Genomic DNA, 16,564 nt, shown 5'->3' on the forward strand with positions numbered 1-16,564 from the left:
CCAAAGGTGTCTAAGAATCTTAAAGGTATTGCCCTGGACTCATGTTCAAAGGAGACAGGGGCCTTCTTGAAGAGATCTGTGGGTGTGGCTTTTGTCTGATGGGATGGCTTATAATTTGAAAGTCCACAAAGTTTTCCCAAGAAGTTGTGCCAAGGATAGAGACAGGCAGCAAGCTGAGTAAGCTATTCAGCTACAAATACAGGACACTCCTAAGGAAAAGGAAAGACAGCTCAGAGAGAAGAGCTGAAAGCTGAGAAACAGATTAGGAAACCAACCCCAGGGAACCAAAACAGGCCCTATTCAAGGAATATATCCTTGGGCTTCCCTGGTGGCGCAGTGGTTAAGAATCTGCCTGCCAATGCAGGGGACACAGGTTAGAGCCCTGGTCTGGGAAGATCCCACATGCTGCGGAGCTACTAAGCCCGTGTGCCATAACTACTGAGCCTGCGCTCTAGAGCCCGCGAGCCACAACTACTGAAGCCTGCATGCCTAGAGCCCGTGCTCTGCAACAAGAGAAGCCACCGCAATGAGAAGCCCGCGCACTGCAATGAAGAGTAGCCCCCGCTTGCCGCAACTAGAGAAAACCTCTCACAGCAACGAAGACCCAATGCAGCAATAAATAAATTAATTAATTAATTAATTAAAAAGGAATATATCCTACCCTGGAATTGGGGGAACCGGTGACATATGGCCAGATGAATTTCAGAATTCTCATGGAATAGTGATTGCTGAGTGCCTTCCACTTCCTCTCTTTTAAACTGATGCGATTGTCCTATCCCTACCTACTAGAAGTGGAGTCGACCCTTTTAATCACTATTTTATGTTACCTCTTCAATATCATTATAATAATAAAGTGGAGGGATTCTTAACCATAAAATAATTAAATTAAAATTTAAAAACTTCCTCTTTATACAAATATCACACAGAGGCAGATGAACAGTCTTAGAGACTCTTAATTATATTTTCTGTAGGCTGTATGAAAATATAGTTTTGCAAATATTTTTCATGATTTCAAAGAAAAAAAGATATTTCAAGATGTGATTCCCACCCACCGTCCAAAATACCAAATATTCTTTATCACCAAAAAAGGAACACCTGACTTATTTCCCATACCTAGATTCCATAGTTCACAGTGGCATCACCTGAATATATCCACGCTGGACTATAAAAGAGAAAACTGACCATGTAAAGTTTAAGCACAGAAGGTCAACAAAGCAGCAAAAAAGAATACTAACCAACTGATGGAAAAAGTAACGGAAAAGTGATTGAAACATTTCATGTCATCCCTTCGGTACCAAGTATTAAGTAACTAACAGAACAGGTCAGAGCCACAGAGTGGCAAATAATCGGGAAAAGTTAGAAAGTGGGCAATAGTTTAGAGCTTTCCTACAGAGTGACTTACCTTTTCCAAAACTTTGGCAATTCGGGTGCCAATTTGTTCAAGTGACTGTTGTGGATATTGGTCTTTGCCAAGATTTTGCAATACCTGGTATAGGGAGAAAGATGGTAGATTAGAGGAATGAAAATGAGGGAGGTCTGGTGACACTGCTGACGCGGAGTTGGGCACTGTACCACAGGTGCAGACTGCTTCTCTGGGGTACCTGCTGTGGTCCTGTTGGTAAAGCATTTTGTGGAAGATACACTGAAGGCCATTTTACCATCCCCTCAGCCTTCTCTCACTTAACAAAAATTATGGACATGTAAAACACATTCATTACAGTATTACAGAATATAGAGTAAGTAAAATAAAAAGCACTTGTAATCCTGTCACCCAGACACAACCACTGTTGATATCTCTTATGTATCTTTCAGATATTTTCCTATATACACATATATTATTTCTCTCACAGACTGTATACCATGGGATCACACTGTAAACTATTACCTACATTTTCACATAATATATTCTAAAAGTTTCTTCATGCCAATACATATATTTCTACTACATCTTTCTTAATGGCTCTTATTGTACACTATCTCACATCTATACCAAAACTTAGTTAACAAATCCTCTACTTATTTAACATGCCTCTGCTGTGGCATGTTTTCCAATTATTCTTCTATGTATATGCTGGGTCTGTCCTCTTTCCCTTCCTTCTTAAGAATGTCAATAGGAGGATTAACTGCCCCAAATATTTCTCACGAAGAGTCTCTGTCTGATGGCAAGCAGAATGCTACCCACCTCAAGGAATAAATCAGAATTAAAATTTCCTGCTCATAAAAAAAAGCATAAGCTCAGTCACAGGGCCTGAAAGAAATCAGGCTTTGCCTAAGCCACCTAGATGACAGCCATCTGAAAACAGGCAAAAAAATACGGCCTGGCTGCTTGTGCTTTCTGCTATCAGTTGCATCATGACTGTGGGACTAAAAACCACAGAGAGGCTGAATAACGCCGAGCACTCACCTCTGTTAACTGGCTCTCGCCCGTGTAATGGAGGCTGGCTCGGTTGGAAACCCCCTGCAAGTGGTCCAGGGTGTGCATGCTCGTGGGGAGATTGCCATTGCAAACAGGTTCCATAGCTGGCTGCTGTATTGGGGTGGCAAAGTCTATGTGCTCTGTGATGCTGAAAAATGGAGAGGACCACCTTAGCCGTGGAAAAATTGAGTGGGTGGGGAGAAAGAGTATTAATAATCAGCTGACCATAACTTCAACATATGCTTAGAAGTGTCTGGAACCACAGAATCTCACAATGGAAGAGACTTCAGAAGTTATTTAGCCTGATCTCTCATTTTACAGGCACAAGGACTCCAGTGCCTGGTAATGACCATCTGTTGAATGTATGAACAGACATCGTACCCCGGGTCAAAGCAGCAGTGTTGGGATCTGAGTCGTGAACTCAGTATTTTCTCAGTCTCCTCAAGCTGCCTCCTTTCTATGCACCGTGATGTTTGATTTCCTTACTGCTGCTTGGCCACTTTTTCTCACCGGGGAGGTTTTAAACCAGGTGGGTTTTCTTCTAGGACTTCTTCTTCCAGGGTACAGATAGTGATAAATACCCACAGGTGGTTCTTATCTTTTACTTTCCCTCTATGCACAAGTACACTTGTCCCCACAGAAAAAGTTAGCTAAAGTTTAGACAGTAAATGTTATACAGATCCAGCTATTCACTGTATCTATGTATAAGATATAAGTACTTCCCTTCATGGTTCCAAAGCGGTCATTTTCCTGCTATAGACAGGCTAAATGTTATACCCTATCATATATATATCATATATACTGATGTGGCAAATTGGCACTGCCAAATTTTGTTATAGCTACTTAAAAAGTTTAACACATATTATGCAAACATTCATTCATTCATTATTTATTCACAGCCTATTACACGTCAGATATCAGGGTTATAATAATTAACAAAGCATACCCAGTTCCCACAGTTATGATGCTCATAGTCTTGTGATAGTCGGTTATTACAGGTGTGATGAATTGTAAAAGATAAAAACACAGTGCAATGTCAGTTTACTACAGGAGGGTATATATTTCCTCCATGCTGATGGAGGAAGGAGGTGGTTAATGAAGGACTTCCTGCGGAAGAGATTTAAGTGGAGACCAGAAGGAGAAGTATGAATTAACCAGGAAGGGAGAAGGTGCTGAGAACACAGGCAAAGGAGATACTACATGTGAAGGGAGGGAGCGGGGAGGGCAGAGTTGAAGATGGAAAGACACGCAGGGAGCGAATCATGAAGGGCTCTGTGGGCCACTGTGAACAGCGATATTTATGTTACTAGAGTATTTTAAGAATTATTTGACTTATATTTGAGGAATAACGCTGAGTACTGTGGACAGCATGGACTGAAGAGATGCAAGAATGAATAAACCAAAAGGACCAGCTAGGAGGCCACTGAATGAATCTAAGCGGAGATGACGGTACTCTGGTTTAAGGAGGCCGCAATGGGGATGAAGAAAAGCAGGTGGTTTTGAAAAATATTCAAAAGTTCTGGGAGTAGAGCAGTCTGACTAGGAGTGATTGTAAAATAAGAAGGCTTAGTGGTAAATCTTGGGGAACTCCAATGCTTAAAAGGTAGAAAAGGGGCCAAGAAAAGAGACTGAGCATCCAGGCAGGAAAAAGCAGCTACAAGAGAGGCAACCTTGCTCGCCTGGGTCCCGGGAGGTGCTTGTAAATCTGGATTTGCTCTGGCTCCCGTTGTAAACACACCATGTCAGGGAGGTTTTGTGCTTTGATTGAGAGAGATCCAGTCTTTAATTCAAACTAAGTAAGTTAGCCGTGACTTCTAGATAGCTTAGAAAGTATGGGTGAAGGCACTGAGAAGGGGGCACATCGACTGTTTCAGTACAATGGGCTGAGTCCAACTGTGGTATCCTCTGAACCACCAACCCTAGAGAGGACGACTCTTCTAGTAGCTGTTGACAAAGAAGGGCAGCCATGAGGTCAGCTGGGGCCCAGTGGGGTCACTGGTCACAAATGCCATGAAGGAGGGAGAGGTTTAAGATACTCACTCAATGTTTTTTGAAGAAACTGCAAGCCAGGTACTCACGATGGCCGTCAGCTCTACCCAGCGGAGTTTGAGGCACTCGTCCGGGCTGGGCCAACCCAGACTCTGGTAGTCACGCTTTTTTCCTGGAAGGAAAGTATGTCATCAATCGACATGACTGCAAAGGAACAGAACGTATAGTGTCTTATGCCCTGGTGATTACTTCATCCAGATTGGTGTATTGGAGGTGCCAGTCATTCTTCTAGTCTAGAATTTCTACCACCTAGAGAACTAACTAAAATCTTGTCATTCACAGCTATGGGAATAACAATCATCTTTGAGTAAAGCCTTGTTTTCAAAGACAGATGATGAAGTAAAAATAAATGTGCCCTTTATGGATTTCAGACTGAGATAAGGGTCAAAATACTGTTCAATGTTAACATTTTACCAACCTTAATTTTTACCTTTCTATTGCTTTCTATTCAAAATCAATACATTTTGATTTTATAGAGACAACTCTTAAGTCAGGAGAAACATATATCTCTAAAGCAGGGTTTCTTAAGCTGGTACTACTGACACTGTGAGAGCTGTCCTGTGCACTGGAGGAAGTTTGGCAGCATCCCTGGCCTCTACCCAACAGATGTCAGCAGCACCCTCCCTGACATAGGACAACCAAAAATGCCTCCAGATACTGTCAAATGCTCCCTGGGAGGGCGACGTCACTCCTGGTAGAGAGCCCCTGCTGTAAAGAAAAGCAGTAGGTTAGAGAATAATGATGATAATGAAAGGTTATCATTTATTTCCAGAGTACTTACCATGTGTTCAGGTCCTGTGCTAAGGGCTTTATATCTGTATCCTCATGAGGCAGATTTTAATCCTCATTTCTCAGATGAGAAAACAGAGGCTCAGAGAAATCAACTGACTTGCCCAGGGTCACCTGCCTACTAGGTGGCAGAAATGGGATTCAGATCCAGGTCTGTTTGACTCTAACGTGCACATTCCCAATCATGCTATTTAAGGCTTTACTGGGCTTTGAAAGCTCTGTTTATGGTACCCTTCAAAGGTACTACCTTTTGGGTGTAGGCCCTTTACTTAAATCAAGTCCCCAAGAAAAGAGCAGAATTAAGTCCTATCTAGGAAGGATTCTTCTGAAGAAATTCGACTGGAATGGACAGGAAGGAGAACTTTGGTTCTGTATAGCTCTTTTTATACTGTAGGAATTTACCAATGATAGAAAACTGTTTAAGACACAGGCAGGGCTTTAGAACAGAATAGAAAAAAACAGTTTGGAAGAGTTTCAAATGAACCCTGTTTAAATGAATAAGTTAAAGAGTTGAACCATAGGTTTCACAATAAGGATTATTTTTCTTTTATGTTTAAGAAATTCACTTGAAAAATGTTTATTGAGCATCTGTTATAAGAGACTGGGAACTGTGTTAAGACACTAGGGATACAGAGAGGAATAATAAAAGGGCCTGCCCTTGAGCTCACAGTCTACTGAGGAAGGTAAACAAACAAATTATTAGAACACAATAGGGTTAAGTGCTAGAGTGAAGGTACAGAACAGCTGCATAGAGGAGACAGCAACTAATGCTGCCTGAAGGTACCAAGGAAGAGATGGCATTGGAGTTTGAAGTGTAAAGATGAGTGACATTTTAGCACCGCTGAGGTGGCAGAAGGGCATTCCAGGCAGAGGGAACAGCATGTGCAAAGACAAGGAGGTAAAACAAGAGCAGGGTTGGTTCAGAGAATGGTACTGAAGGGGAGAGAAAGGCTGGGCTGTAAACAGTCTTGTGCACCACACTAGAAAGTTTGGCCTTTATGCTGCAGGCACTGGGGAGCCTTTGAGCACACCACTCTCCACCTTGTTCACAAGGATATCATAAGACACTCTGTTAAATGCTTTGCTTATCTAGTTACATTATGTCTATGACACTTTCCTGGCCTTCCAGTCTACTAGCCCTCACCAAAGTAGGAAATGAAATTAGTTAGGCATTATTAATTTTATTAATTCTTAGAAAATCTACAATGGCCCTTAATGATCCCTACTCTTCCCCCATGGGCTCACAAAGTACTGGTTTAATAATTTGCTTTAGAACTTTGTCAGAATTTATCACAAACTCCTTATCATTTGGTAGTGGACAGAATCCATACTTATTGGAAAATTGGGATACTGAACCTCTCCAGTCTTCTCTTGCTTTAGAACTTTTCACTTTAGTGACAGTGACACTTTAGTTCCATGATCTCATTTGCAAGTATATTTAGTGCCCTACCCAGGCCCACCTCCTTGAATCCATTTAAAATTGTCTAAGTGCTCTCCTGTCATCTCAACCACCCTGAGCTTTAATTTTCACTTTTACAAGAAATTTTTAGTTTTTGTTTGTTAAAGTAATATAGGCTTATTACAAAACATTTAGAAAACGGAAAAGAATGTAGAAGAAAACAGAAAATCACCTGCAGCCCTATGAGCACCCAGAGATGATAATTTATGACATTTTAGTGTGTTCTCTCCTACACTCGTTTCTATGTGCTTGTTTATTTTAGCATATTTCATCAAATCTAAGATGTCATCAACTGTAACACATGATTTCAGAAAGAAAAATGTTGCCAATTATTAGTTAAGATACTATCAATTGTAAGATCTCAATTTCAGAGATACTGAAATGTGGAAAAAAAAGTAGTCAAAATATAGTATATTTACTATTTTACAAAAATTGAAGTATTCTCTCTATATGCTAGTCTATAAGCTGCGTTTGTTCACCTACTAAATTATAAACATCTTGGCTGCACAGTACATGGCAAGAACATGCTGTCATTTACTTAGGCAACTATCATCATTTAGGCATTTTTCAAATTTTTATTATGATAAGCAGCATGATGATCAATCTCTGTACTTCTATCTTTCACACTTGTAAGATAATTTATTTAGGGTAAATTACTAGAAGTAGAACTGTTGGCATTTTTAAAAATTTTCTGATACATCTAGTCAAACTATCCCAAAATTCACTTTATTAACTCTCACTGTGTATTACACAAATAATTTGACAAGCAAAACTGGCAGATCACATTTTATGTTTGCACTTCCTTGACTGCTAGCGAGGCTGAACATTTTATCACGTTTAGTGGCTGTGTGTGTGTGTGTGTGTGTGTGTGTGTGTGTATGTGTGAGTCTGTATGTGGTGAATTGCCTATGTACTTTGTACATATTTTATTGAAATGCTGTATTTTTTTCTATCAATTTGTAGGTGTTCTTTAAATGATGTTGATATCCTTTGCTTACCATATATTCTGTAAATATATATAAACATTCTGCAAAAATACTGTTTCAATCCTTTGTCTTTCTATTTTGTAGTGTTTTCTGATGCCAGAATTATTTTATTTTTCTTTTTCTCTCTGCTTTAGAAAGTCCTTTTTCACCTTAAAAGTATATAAATATCCATTTGAATTTTCCTCTTTTATGTTTTTATTACATTTACTACTTAATCCATTGAAAGTTTCATTGCTATAATCATGTTTTATAGTTTGAATATCTTCTTCCTTGCTACTGCAGACAGACCTACTAGAGGAAGTGTTGCTTTCTTTCCATAACATGTTAGCACATGCTCTTTTTCTTAAACAGTAAAGCTACTTCATACTTTCAACTCTAGTCATGACAAAGTATCCTTTTTGGTGTCCTTAGTACTTTTCTCAAATCACAGATCATTCTGGGATTTAGCCAAGTTGACCTCATTCTTTTTTTTTTTTTTTTTTTAAATTAATTTATTTATTTTTGCTGTGTTGGGTCTTCGTTTCTGTGCGAGGGCTTTCTCTAGTTGTGGCAAGCGGGGGCCACTCTTCATCGCAGTGCGTGGGCCTCTCTTGTTGTGGAGCACAGGCTCCAGACATGCAGGCTCAGTAGTTGTGGCTCACGGGCCTAGTTGCTCCACGGCATGTGGGATCCTCCCAGACCAGGGCTCGAACCCGTGTCCCCTGCATTAGCAGGCAGATTCTCAACCACTGCGCCACCAGGGAAGCCCTGACCTCATTCTTTACATTTTATTATGTGTCCTTTGCTTTCAGCTTTGGTAAATACAACTTAAATAAGACACATTTTCATGAACTTACCTTGAATTTTTGAAGTCTAAGACAGTGAAAATATCCTTTTAAAAAAGGAGACTTCTTTTAAAAAAAGAAATTCTATCACCATTATTTCATTGTTGGAAAAGAAAGTCAACTGGACTCATGGCAATGGCCCGGAACCTGGAGTCCAAAGATAGACTTCGGGACAACTATGAACCCTGAAAGTACATGCCAAATTTTGATGTAAATGCATTTTTTTTTCCTGGGGAGTAGTTCCAAAGCATTTATCCAATACTTAAAGAGACATCTGACAAACAAAATGTTACTAAATAGTTAATACTTATCGAGTCCTATGTGCCCAGTTCATTTAAAGCACTTTACATGTATAAACTCATATAATACTCACAACCACCCTATAAGACAGATGCAATTATCGCCATTTTATAGATAAGGAAAATGAGGCACAGAGAACTAAATGGCAAAACTGGTGTGTGAAGCCAGGGAGTCTGTCTCAAACTTACAGTTTTACATATTAAACTAGACTGTTAGGAATTAATAGGATATTTAAGTTCAAGATGGTAAGATTGTAAGTCAAATGGCCAATGGTAAAAAAAAATCAAGTATATGTCAAACAAAACTTTTTATATCGATGACTGATTTCTTGCTCACTTGGTTCAATTACGTTCACATCTGATTTACTTCAAGCTGCAAACACACCCTTTGTGAGAACTGAAACAGTGAAATCTGAAAGAAGAAACTGGCATATTAAATATTCAAATTTACCTTGTGGCCCAGGAGATGCCACCTTTGGGCCAGTGATCTCCAGGTTTGCTTGGTTACGATGTACATTTTCTGCCTGATTCAATTCTACCTTTTTCCCAGGAGTTTTCTTATGATCTCCTTTGGGTTTCTTTACACGTTTGACTTGGAATGTGATCTGGGAAATGAAAACATGTTAGGGACAAATGAGACCAGTTATCACTTCTGTCCATGGCTGTGGGTATTGGTGGCTTTAAGAATAATCAGCCTTGTGCTAGGGTTAAGTTCTTTCCTTCAGTTTAATTCTTAAAGATCTAGATGAAAAATGTTTAGTGAAATAAATAAAATAACCTAGCCTTGAAGGGTATAGAGGAAACTGAAAAGTAAGATGTCTGAACTGGACTGTTCCCAAGTCTGCAGGCTTTGAGTGTCGTTTCACACCCATCCCACTTCCTTTGCCTCCTGGAAGAGCCAGCGATACCTAAGTAACATGAAATGCTTCTGGCAGTACAATTCCCATGTGAAGGCTGACTGGAACGTGGAGTAAAGTAGAGCCACTCACCCAATAGAACCCTTACACTTTGCAAACTAGAAGCACCTCCCATACCCCCAAAGACCTGGGCTACAGTTTGATAAGAATTGAGTTAGCAAACACTTACCCACTCTGTTGCTTCATCATCTTCACTTCTGCAGTCTCCATAGCAAGAGCTTCTGGCCACTCCATCCTGGGGACCTTTCTTCAGTACTCGTATCCCCTGTAAGTCCAGACGCCGTCCTTTCATCTCTAGTGCTCCCCCAAAGCCTTCCAGAGGCCATGCCTGTTGAAATTCATCCACCAAAGCTAAAATCTCTTCTGACATTTTTGTTTCATCTGAATTCTCCATCTCATCAGAACCATTGCTTTCCTCAACCACTGTACCTGCAATTCAAGTGCCAGCATGTTATTAAAAATTACAATCATTCAAGTACTTGAGGGACTCCAAGCATGCTTTCTGAGAGAAGTTCTGGCTCTGTTCAGAGGCACTTCTATAGTCCATCTTCATAAAAGTACCATTCAACATCCTCAAAATTCATAATATAATATCATCTTTGTCATCTAGCTTTTGTAAAAAGCCTGGCTGAGCACAATGGCAGCAGCTAGATGGCAGGAGGTCATAGATTATGTCACTAGTGAGCACGAAGATGGTCATTTTTTAAAAAAATATTTTTAAAATAAATTTATTTATTTATTTATTTGGGCTGTGTTGGGTCTTCATTGCTACACGCAGGCTTTCTCTAGTTGCAGCGACCGGGGGCTACTCTTCGTTGTGGTGCGCGGGCTTCTCGTTGAGGTGGCTTCCCTTGTTGCAGAGCACAGGCTCTAGGTGTGCGGCCTTCAGTAGTTGTGGCACATGGGCTCAGTAGTTGTGGCTCGTGGGCTCTAGAGTGCAGGCTCAGTAGTTGTGGCACATGGGCTTAGCTGCTCCGCAGCATGTGGGGTCTTCCCGGACCAGGGCTCGCACCCGTGTCCCCTGCGTTGGCAGGCAGATTCTTAACCAATGCGCCACCAGGGAAGTCCTGAAGATGGTTATTTTATATGTGTATTTTTTTGGGAAAAAACCCAACTTGCTCTAGACATGAGACAGAGATGGCAAAGATGAAGTTTATTATGAAATATTATTTACTTAATATATATATAGGATTCTTCAAGCTTTATTCAAATAGCATATGAAATATCATAGCTGTTCAGACCATACAGTCTGCCTCAACTGAACAATGATTTGTTTAGTGGAAAATTATCCTAATTCCACATGAAGGCTCCCATTTTCACTAATGGCTAATATAAGAAATAGCAATATACTAGTGTAATTTTTTTCTAAAATGGTTATCAAGATATTTATTACATTGCTCATGCTTCTTATATAAAGACTCTCATGGATGTTTCTCAGTGCAATGGCCTAGTAAAAATTCTCTCTTGAGAAGTCAATATGTTTCCATTATTATACACTGCAGGTTACACAACCTTACAAGCTCCTCTCTATGCTTACCTAGAAAGCTTAAGGCAAAATTAGTCTAAGTTTCTTAATAGAATGCCTTCCTTTCTTAAAAAAATTCTTTACTATTTAACTTTTGCTATTTTGAATTAATGGCTCAATCTTATATTGTGTGTTCTGTGAAAGTTATCTTCAATCCTTTTTGGAAGTGTACAGGGTATAAAAACAAACAACAAAATGGAATGCCTCCTTCTGTAATATGTACCCACTGGACAACCTGAGAGCTTGGGGTTGATTGTTCACAAAATGCCAGTCTACGTTATCCCAATAATCTTCAATTGGTAATTCTGGCTCGTTCAGTGATGTAGAACATGGCATTAATAAGGCCAACGTCAGGAATCTCATAACCATATCACCAGACCTATAGCCATAGTGAGTAACCCATTTTAGAAATGCATAGTTTTAGTTTCTGAGGAGGCTTGGGGTAAGAAAGATGGCTGATTACCATGGCTAAAAACAAAGCTTTGAGCCCCTGTCACAGAAGGTCTGCAGCATCACCCTTAGCTCTCTGGTGGCATCTCTTATCTCCTATCCCACTTTCTATTCCAGAATGTGGGAAGGTCATTGCCAGGCTGAGAGTCCTGCAAGAAATCTCTTGTCATTCTTGAAAAAGCTATAGGGCTCTTCCGTTTGTTAACAGGTGACTACAAAATGTACTGCTGCCCTTTCAAGTAAGTTTCTTTTAGGTTTTCTGAGCCAATCTGCTAGATTCTATTGCTTAACATTGTCATTAATGTTCTGAAACAAGAATAAAGTAAAATAGGGGTGTGTAAAGTCTTTTTCTTTAGGGTATTTAGATAAAAATGGTTGATTACTTGCCAAAATTATGTGGCCAGTAGTATAAGTAGGCTGGACAAAGAGTTTTTATTTTTAGTTTCTATCTTGTTTGCTACTATATTCCAAATGTCCAACATTGCACCTGGCACACAGCAGGCACAAATAGCTGTAGAATCAATTAATGGGAACTCAGGAATACTTTGCTTTGTGAGATCCTTGAGGATCTGCTGTTCCTCTTTCTGCCCTGTCCTGCTGGAAATTCAAGACGTTTTAAACTCTAAAAAGTGTCATCTGTTAAAGCACTGTCAACCCAGATGAAAGGTAAGCAAACAGAAAGGCAGGCACCATGTTTTCAGCATAGTGTCTGGCATACTACGTGACTTACAAACGTCTCAGTAGCTAATCCCGGAAAGCAGCTGAAAAGGATTGCTGTAGGGATCCCAAACAGGAACTTAATTAGAATTGCCTGGCAACTGAGCTCTCTCTAAGTACTCCTCATGTTATTTTAGCTTCTTCTCCTTCTTTCTCCTATAGCCATGGGGTTCCTTGCACCTGGTCCTGAGACAGAAGAGGATTTTTGATAGATTTGGCCATAGCCAAGAATACGGGTTTAAAGAAAAGTGGCTTTTGGTCAAAGGTAGACAGCAGGTAACTAATTCCCCAGTGTATAGTTAGAGCTGCATAGGGATGCTGTGTGTGGAAGCCTTATTTCCATTCAGTAACTACTACTATCTAGAAAGCATTCATGTTTTTTAGTTGCAGAGAGGTCCCAAAGGTTGATACTTCCCCGTGCCCTTACCATATGGTAATAGATATCACTACCAAAAAGTTCTTAGAGAAGGGGCCTTTCATTGATGAAAATCAGCATTCAACTGAGAGACTATGGAACTTGCTGCAGTCTGCTGCGCTGGCAGCCATTCGGCCTTTTCCAAGGCTGCTGGGGTCGGGGTGATAGCAATTCTTAGAGAACACCACCAAATAAAGGTGAGGAATGGGGAGATCATAAATGTGCTACGAGTGAGAAAACATAAACCAGTCTTTATTTATTGAGACCCTATTACATGCCCATCTCCATGCTGGGAGCAAAAGGAATCTGGTCCCAAGGAATTAAAGATAATCAAGCTGGAGACACAAAACTATACATCAATACATTAAACAATGACAGAACAATTACATTAAATTTTTTTCTCTAAAGGAAAAACACAATTGAATGTGGTCACAAAATGCTTCTTACAGGAGAGTAGACTACCTGAGGCAGGATTCAGACAGAATAGAGGTTCAGGGAGGGCACTCCCCGAGTGATGAAACTAAAAAAGCAGGTATGTATATACTCACATACCCATATACACCCATATAGATACAGGCATAAAGAAGGTATATGTGAAGGCACTACTAATTTTAAATTAACTAGAACAAAAAACATATACAGAGTATATCAGCAAATAAGATATTTGGGGAAGGTGGGTGACACTGAGAGTATCTGGGAAAGTCAGGAAGAAGATTCATTGTAAAGGGAGCCTCTAGTATGTTAAGCAAAGAATAACAAGATGAGAGCCACAATATTTATAACGGTTAGATTAGTAAATCAGCTGGTGATTTAGGAGTTAGGGGGTGGAGGACAGAAGGAAGACAGAACACAGGACAATTATAAAGGTGCTTCAACAATCTCTATAGGAGTTATATAAAGAGAAGGTGACAGGCTGGGGGTAAATGGGAGATTTTAGAAGGGGAGGGAAAGAGGTATGAAGAAATTTCAATGAAGAAAAATTAATAGAATTTGGTAATTATATGGATATAATGGCAAACAGAATAAATCCAAAGATGATGTCAAGATTTTTTTACTATGTGAAATTTTAGCATCTGTGAATATGAAAACATAATATTATTTACAAAGATGATGGAACTGGTAGAGGACAATAGGATAGTGTTGGGATTTCAGAAGCTTATTCATTCATTAATTCATTTAAACACCTGTTGTTATGTGCTTAAGAATATGCTGAGGGCTCAGGATATAACGACCCATGGAGCTATGGTCTAGGCTAGAATGGATGGAGGAACATATCTCCAGACATTGTCCAATAAGCAGCTGGAAATACAGAAGTCAGGTCTGGAGAAAGGTCTGGACTAGAGAGGGATCTCAGAAGATTTTAAGTTATACTTGAAGTAGGAAGAAAAAGTAAATATTAGACTGCTGCTTGTGGGGCAGATGCTATGATGAAAACTGGAAACAGAGAGACTGAGACCCATATCTTTATTTTTTCTTTATCTTCTTCAACATGTACCATTTTCAAACTGGAAAAAGGAGAATAAATATTGTGAAGTGAAGAGACTGAGCACTCGCAGTGAGGCTTGTATGAGTTCATGTTTTTTCACTTTGATGAATCTTATCTCAGGGTACTGGGAAAACTCACAGCTGAGTCTGTGAGGTAATCTGGCAAGAATCACAGGGACAAGGAGAAGTGTTGAGAGATGGAGAGAAGCGTATGTAGTTCTGATTAGAAAAAGAAAAAAACAAACAAAAATCAGAGAGAAAAAAGAAAGAAAAAAAAAGGAAGAAAAAAAGAAGTCCAGGGCTTCCCTGGTGGCGCAGTGGTTGAGAGTCCACCTGCCGATGCAGGGGACATGGGTTCGTGCCCCGGTCCAGGAAAATCCCACATGCCACGGAGCGGCTGGGCCCGTGAGCCATGGCCGCTGAGCCTGCGCGTCCAGAGCCTGTGCTCCGCAACGGGAGAGGCCACAACAGTGAGAGGCCCGCGTACCGCAAAAAAAAAAAAAAAAAAAAAAAGAAGTCCACTATAACTTTGCAACATTCTAGACACACCTGGAAATTCATGGTCTGGGTATCACAGTTTAAGAGATTTTCAAAGTGGACCATATTCATAGAAAAGTGACTTGGTGAAAGTACTCAAAACCATGTTAAATGAAGAAGGACTGAAGAAATCAAGGGTGTTCCCGTAGTAGGAAGAGTAGCTGATATACTGTGCACGCGCGCGCGCGCACACACACACACACACACACACACACACACACAATCAGACTTGAAAAATATTTTGCTAGAAAGATTAAAAAAAAAATTCCAGAGTGAGTACTTCAAGGATGCTGAAGGGACTAAAAACTATAATAAAGAGAAATTATTGAAGAAAGTGCAGACATTTAGCTAAAAGAAACAAAAACATGGGGGGTGGGTAGACAGGAACAATACTCATCTTCAAATATCTAAGGAAATGTGACATTAGTGAGGGGCAAGACTTTGTTAGCCTCAGAGGGCAGGACTAGAAACGAGAAGTCATATTTTAGCTCAATATTAGGAAAGACTTATGAATGGTCAGAACTGGAATGGGCTACCCAGGGAGAGCCTGAGCTGCCCATGCCTGGAGGAGAAGCAGAAGCCAGACTATGCTGGGAACACTACTGAGAGGGAGAGGACCCTCAGAAGGTGATTAAAAAAGGTGACTGTGTTTGATAAGAAGCAGTATTAATAATCTCGGAAGAGAGGTTTCAAGAAGAGTTTTAGGGAGTAGAGTCTGAAAAGATAAGTGCTACATCCAAAATGAAATAGATCGAGAATAAACAGAGGTAAAAGTCACACCTTCAAAGAAATGACCAGCAAGACAAAATCCTTCCTTCAAAGTTTGGACTCAAAACATCTCCTCCAGAAAGTCTTACATGATTAATATCCATTTACTATTAGACTGTGGTTTCTGAAGGCAAGCAGGCACATTCTACCTTTAAGGATATGTTCCTTTGTCTCACAAAATAGAAAGTATACTATGGAATTAGACAAAGTTGGTTTCAAATTAGGACTCCACCACCATAGGACCTTGGGCAATTCTGCCTGGAGTTCTAGTGCCTTCTCTGCAGCAACATGGATAGACGTGGAGAGCATTATGCTAAGTGAAATAAGTCAGTCAGAAAAGGCAAATATTGTATGATATCAGTTATATATGGAATCTAAAAAATATAACAAACTAGTGAATATAACAAAAAAGAAGCAGACTTACAGATATAGAGAACATACTAGAGGTTACCAGTGGGGAGAGGGAAGGAGGGAGGGGCAATATAGGAGTAGGGGATTAAGAGGTACAAACTATTAAGTATAAAATAAGCTACAAGGATATATTGTACAACACGGAGAATGGCCAATATTTTATAACAACTATAAATGGAGGATAACCTTTAAGAATCACTATATCGTACACCTGTAACACATAACATTGTACAGCAACTATACTTCAATTAAAAAAAAGGCAGTGATCTCTCCTTTGAAGTCAGAGTATAAACCTGTGGACTGAAGACTTAATGCATAAACAATGGCATAAAATTTCAAGCCAGTAATCAGAAGGCACAAAAGGCTTAGATTAAATTACTCAGACTAAGGTAGGCAGGGAAATGATTCACTTCTGAGAAGAAAACAACAATCATGAGTTTTCATTTGCACCAGTGGTGCTCTTCCTTCTTTTATCTGGGTTAGGATAGTTAAGAGAAGACTGAGAATTTGGAGAAAA

General features: G+C 39.8%; 1 protein-coding gene across 2 annotated transcripts in view; it reads right to left on the bottom strand.

Annotated features, from left to right (window-relative positions):
• The window catches only part of TTC17 (tetratricopeptide repeat domain 17), a 155,183-nt gene that overhangs the window by 37,445 nt on the left and 101,174 nt on the right, over positions 1–16,564 (bottom strand). For both annotated transcript variants that reach the window (XM_030864648.3, XM_030864646.3), the window contains 5 exons: positions 9,909–10,168; positions 9,274–9,427; positions 4,457–4,577; positions 2,405–2,564; positions 1,403–1,486 (listed from right to left, as the gene is read on the bottom strand). In XM_030864648.3, the coding sequence (XP_030720508.1) occupies positions 1,403–1,486; positions 2,405–2,564; positions 4,457–4,577; positions 9,274–9,427; positions 9,909–10,168 (779 nt within the window). The remainder of the gene's footprint in view (positions 1–1,402; positions 1,487–2,404; positions 2,565–4,456; positions 4,578–9,273; positions 9,428–9,908; positions 10,169–16,564) is intronic.

Source organism: Globicephala melas, chromosome 8 (genome assembly GCF_963455315.2).
Source record: "Globicephala melas chromosome 8, mGloMel1.2, whole genome shotgun sequence".
NCBI lineage: Eukaryota > Metazoa > Chordata > Mammalia > Artiodactyla > Delphinidae > Globicephala > Globicephala melas.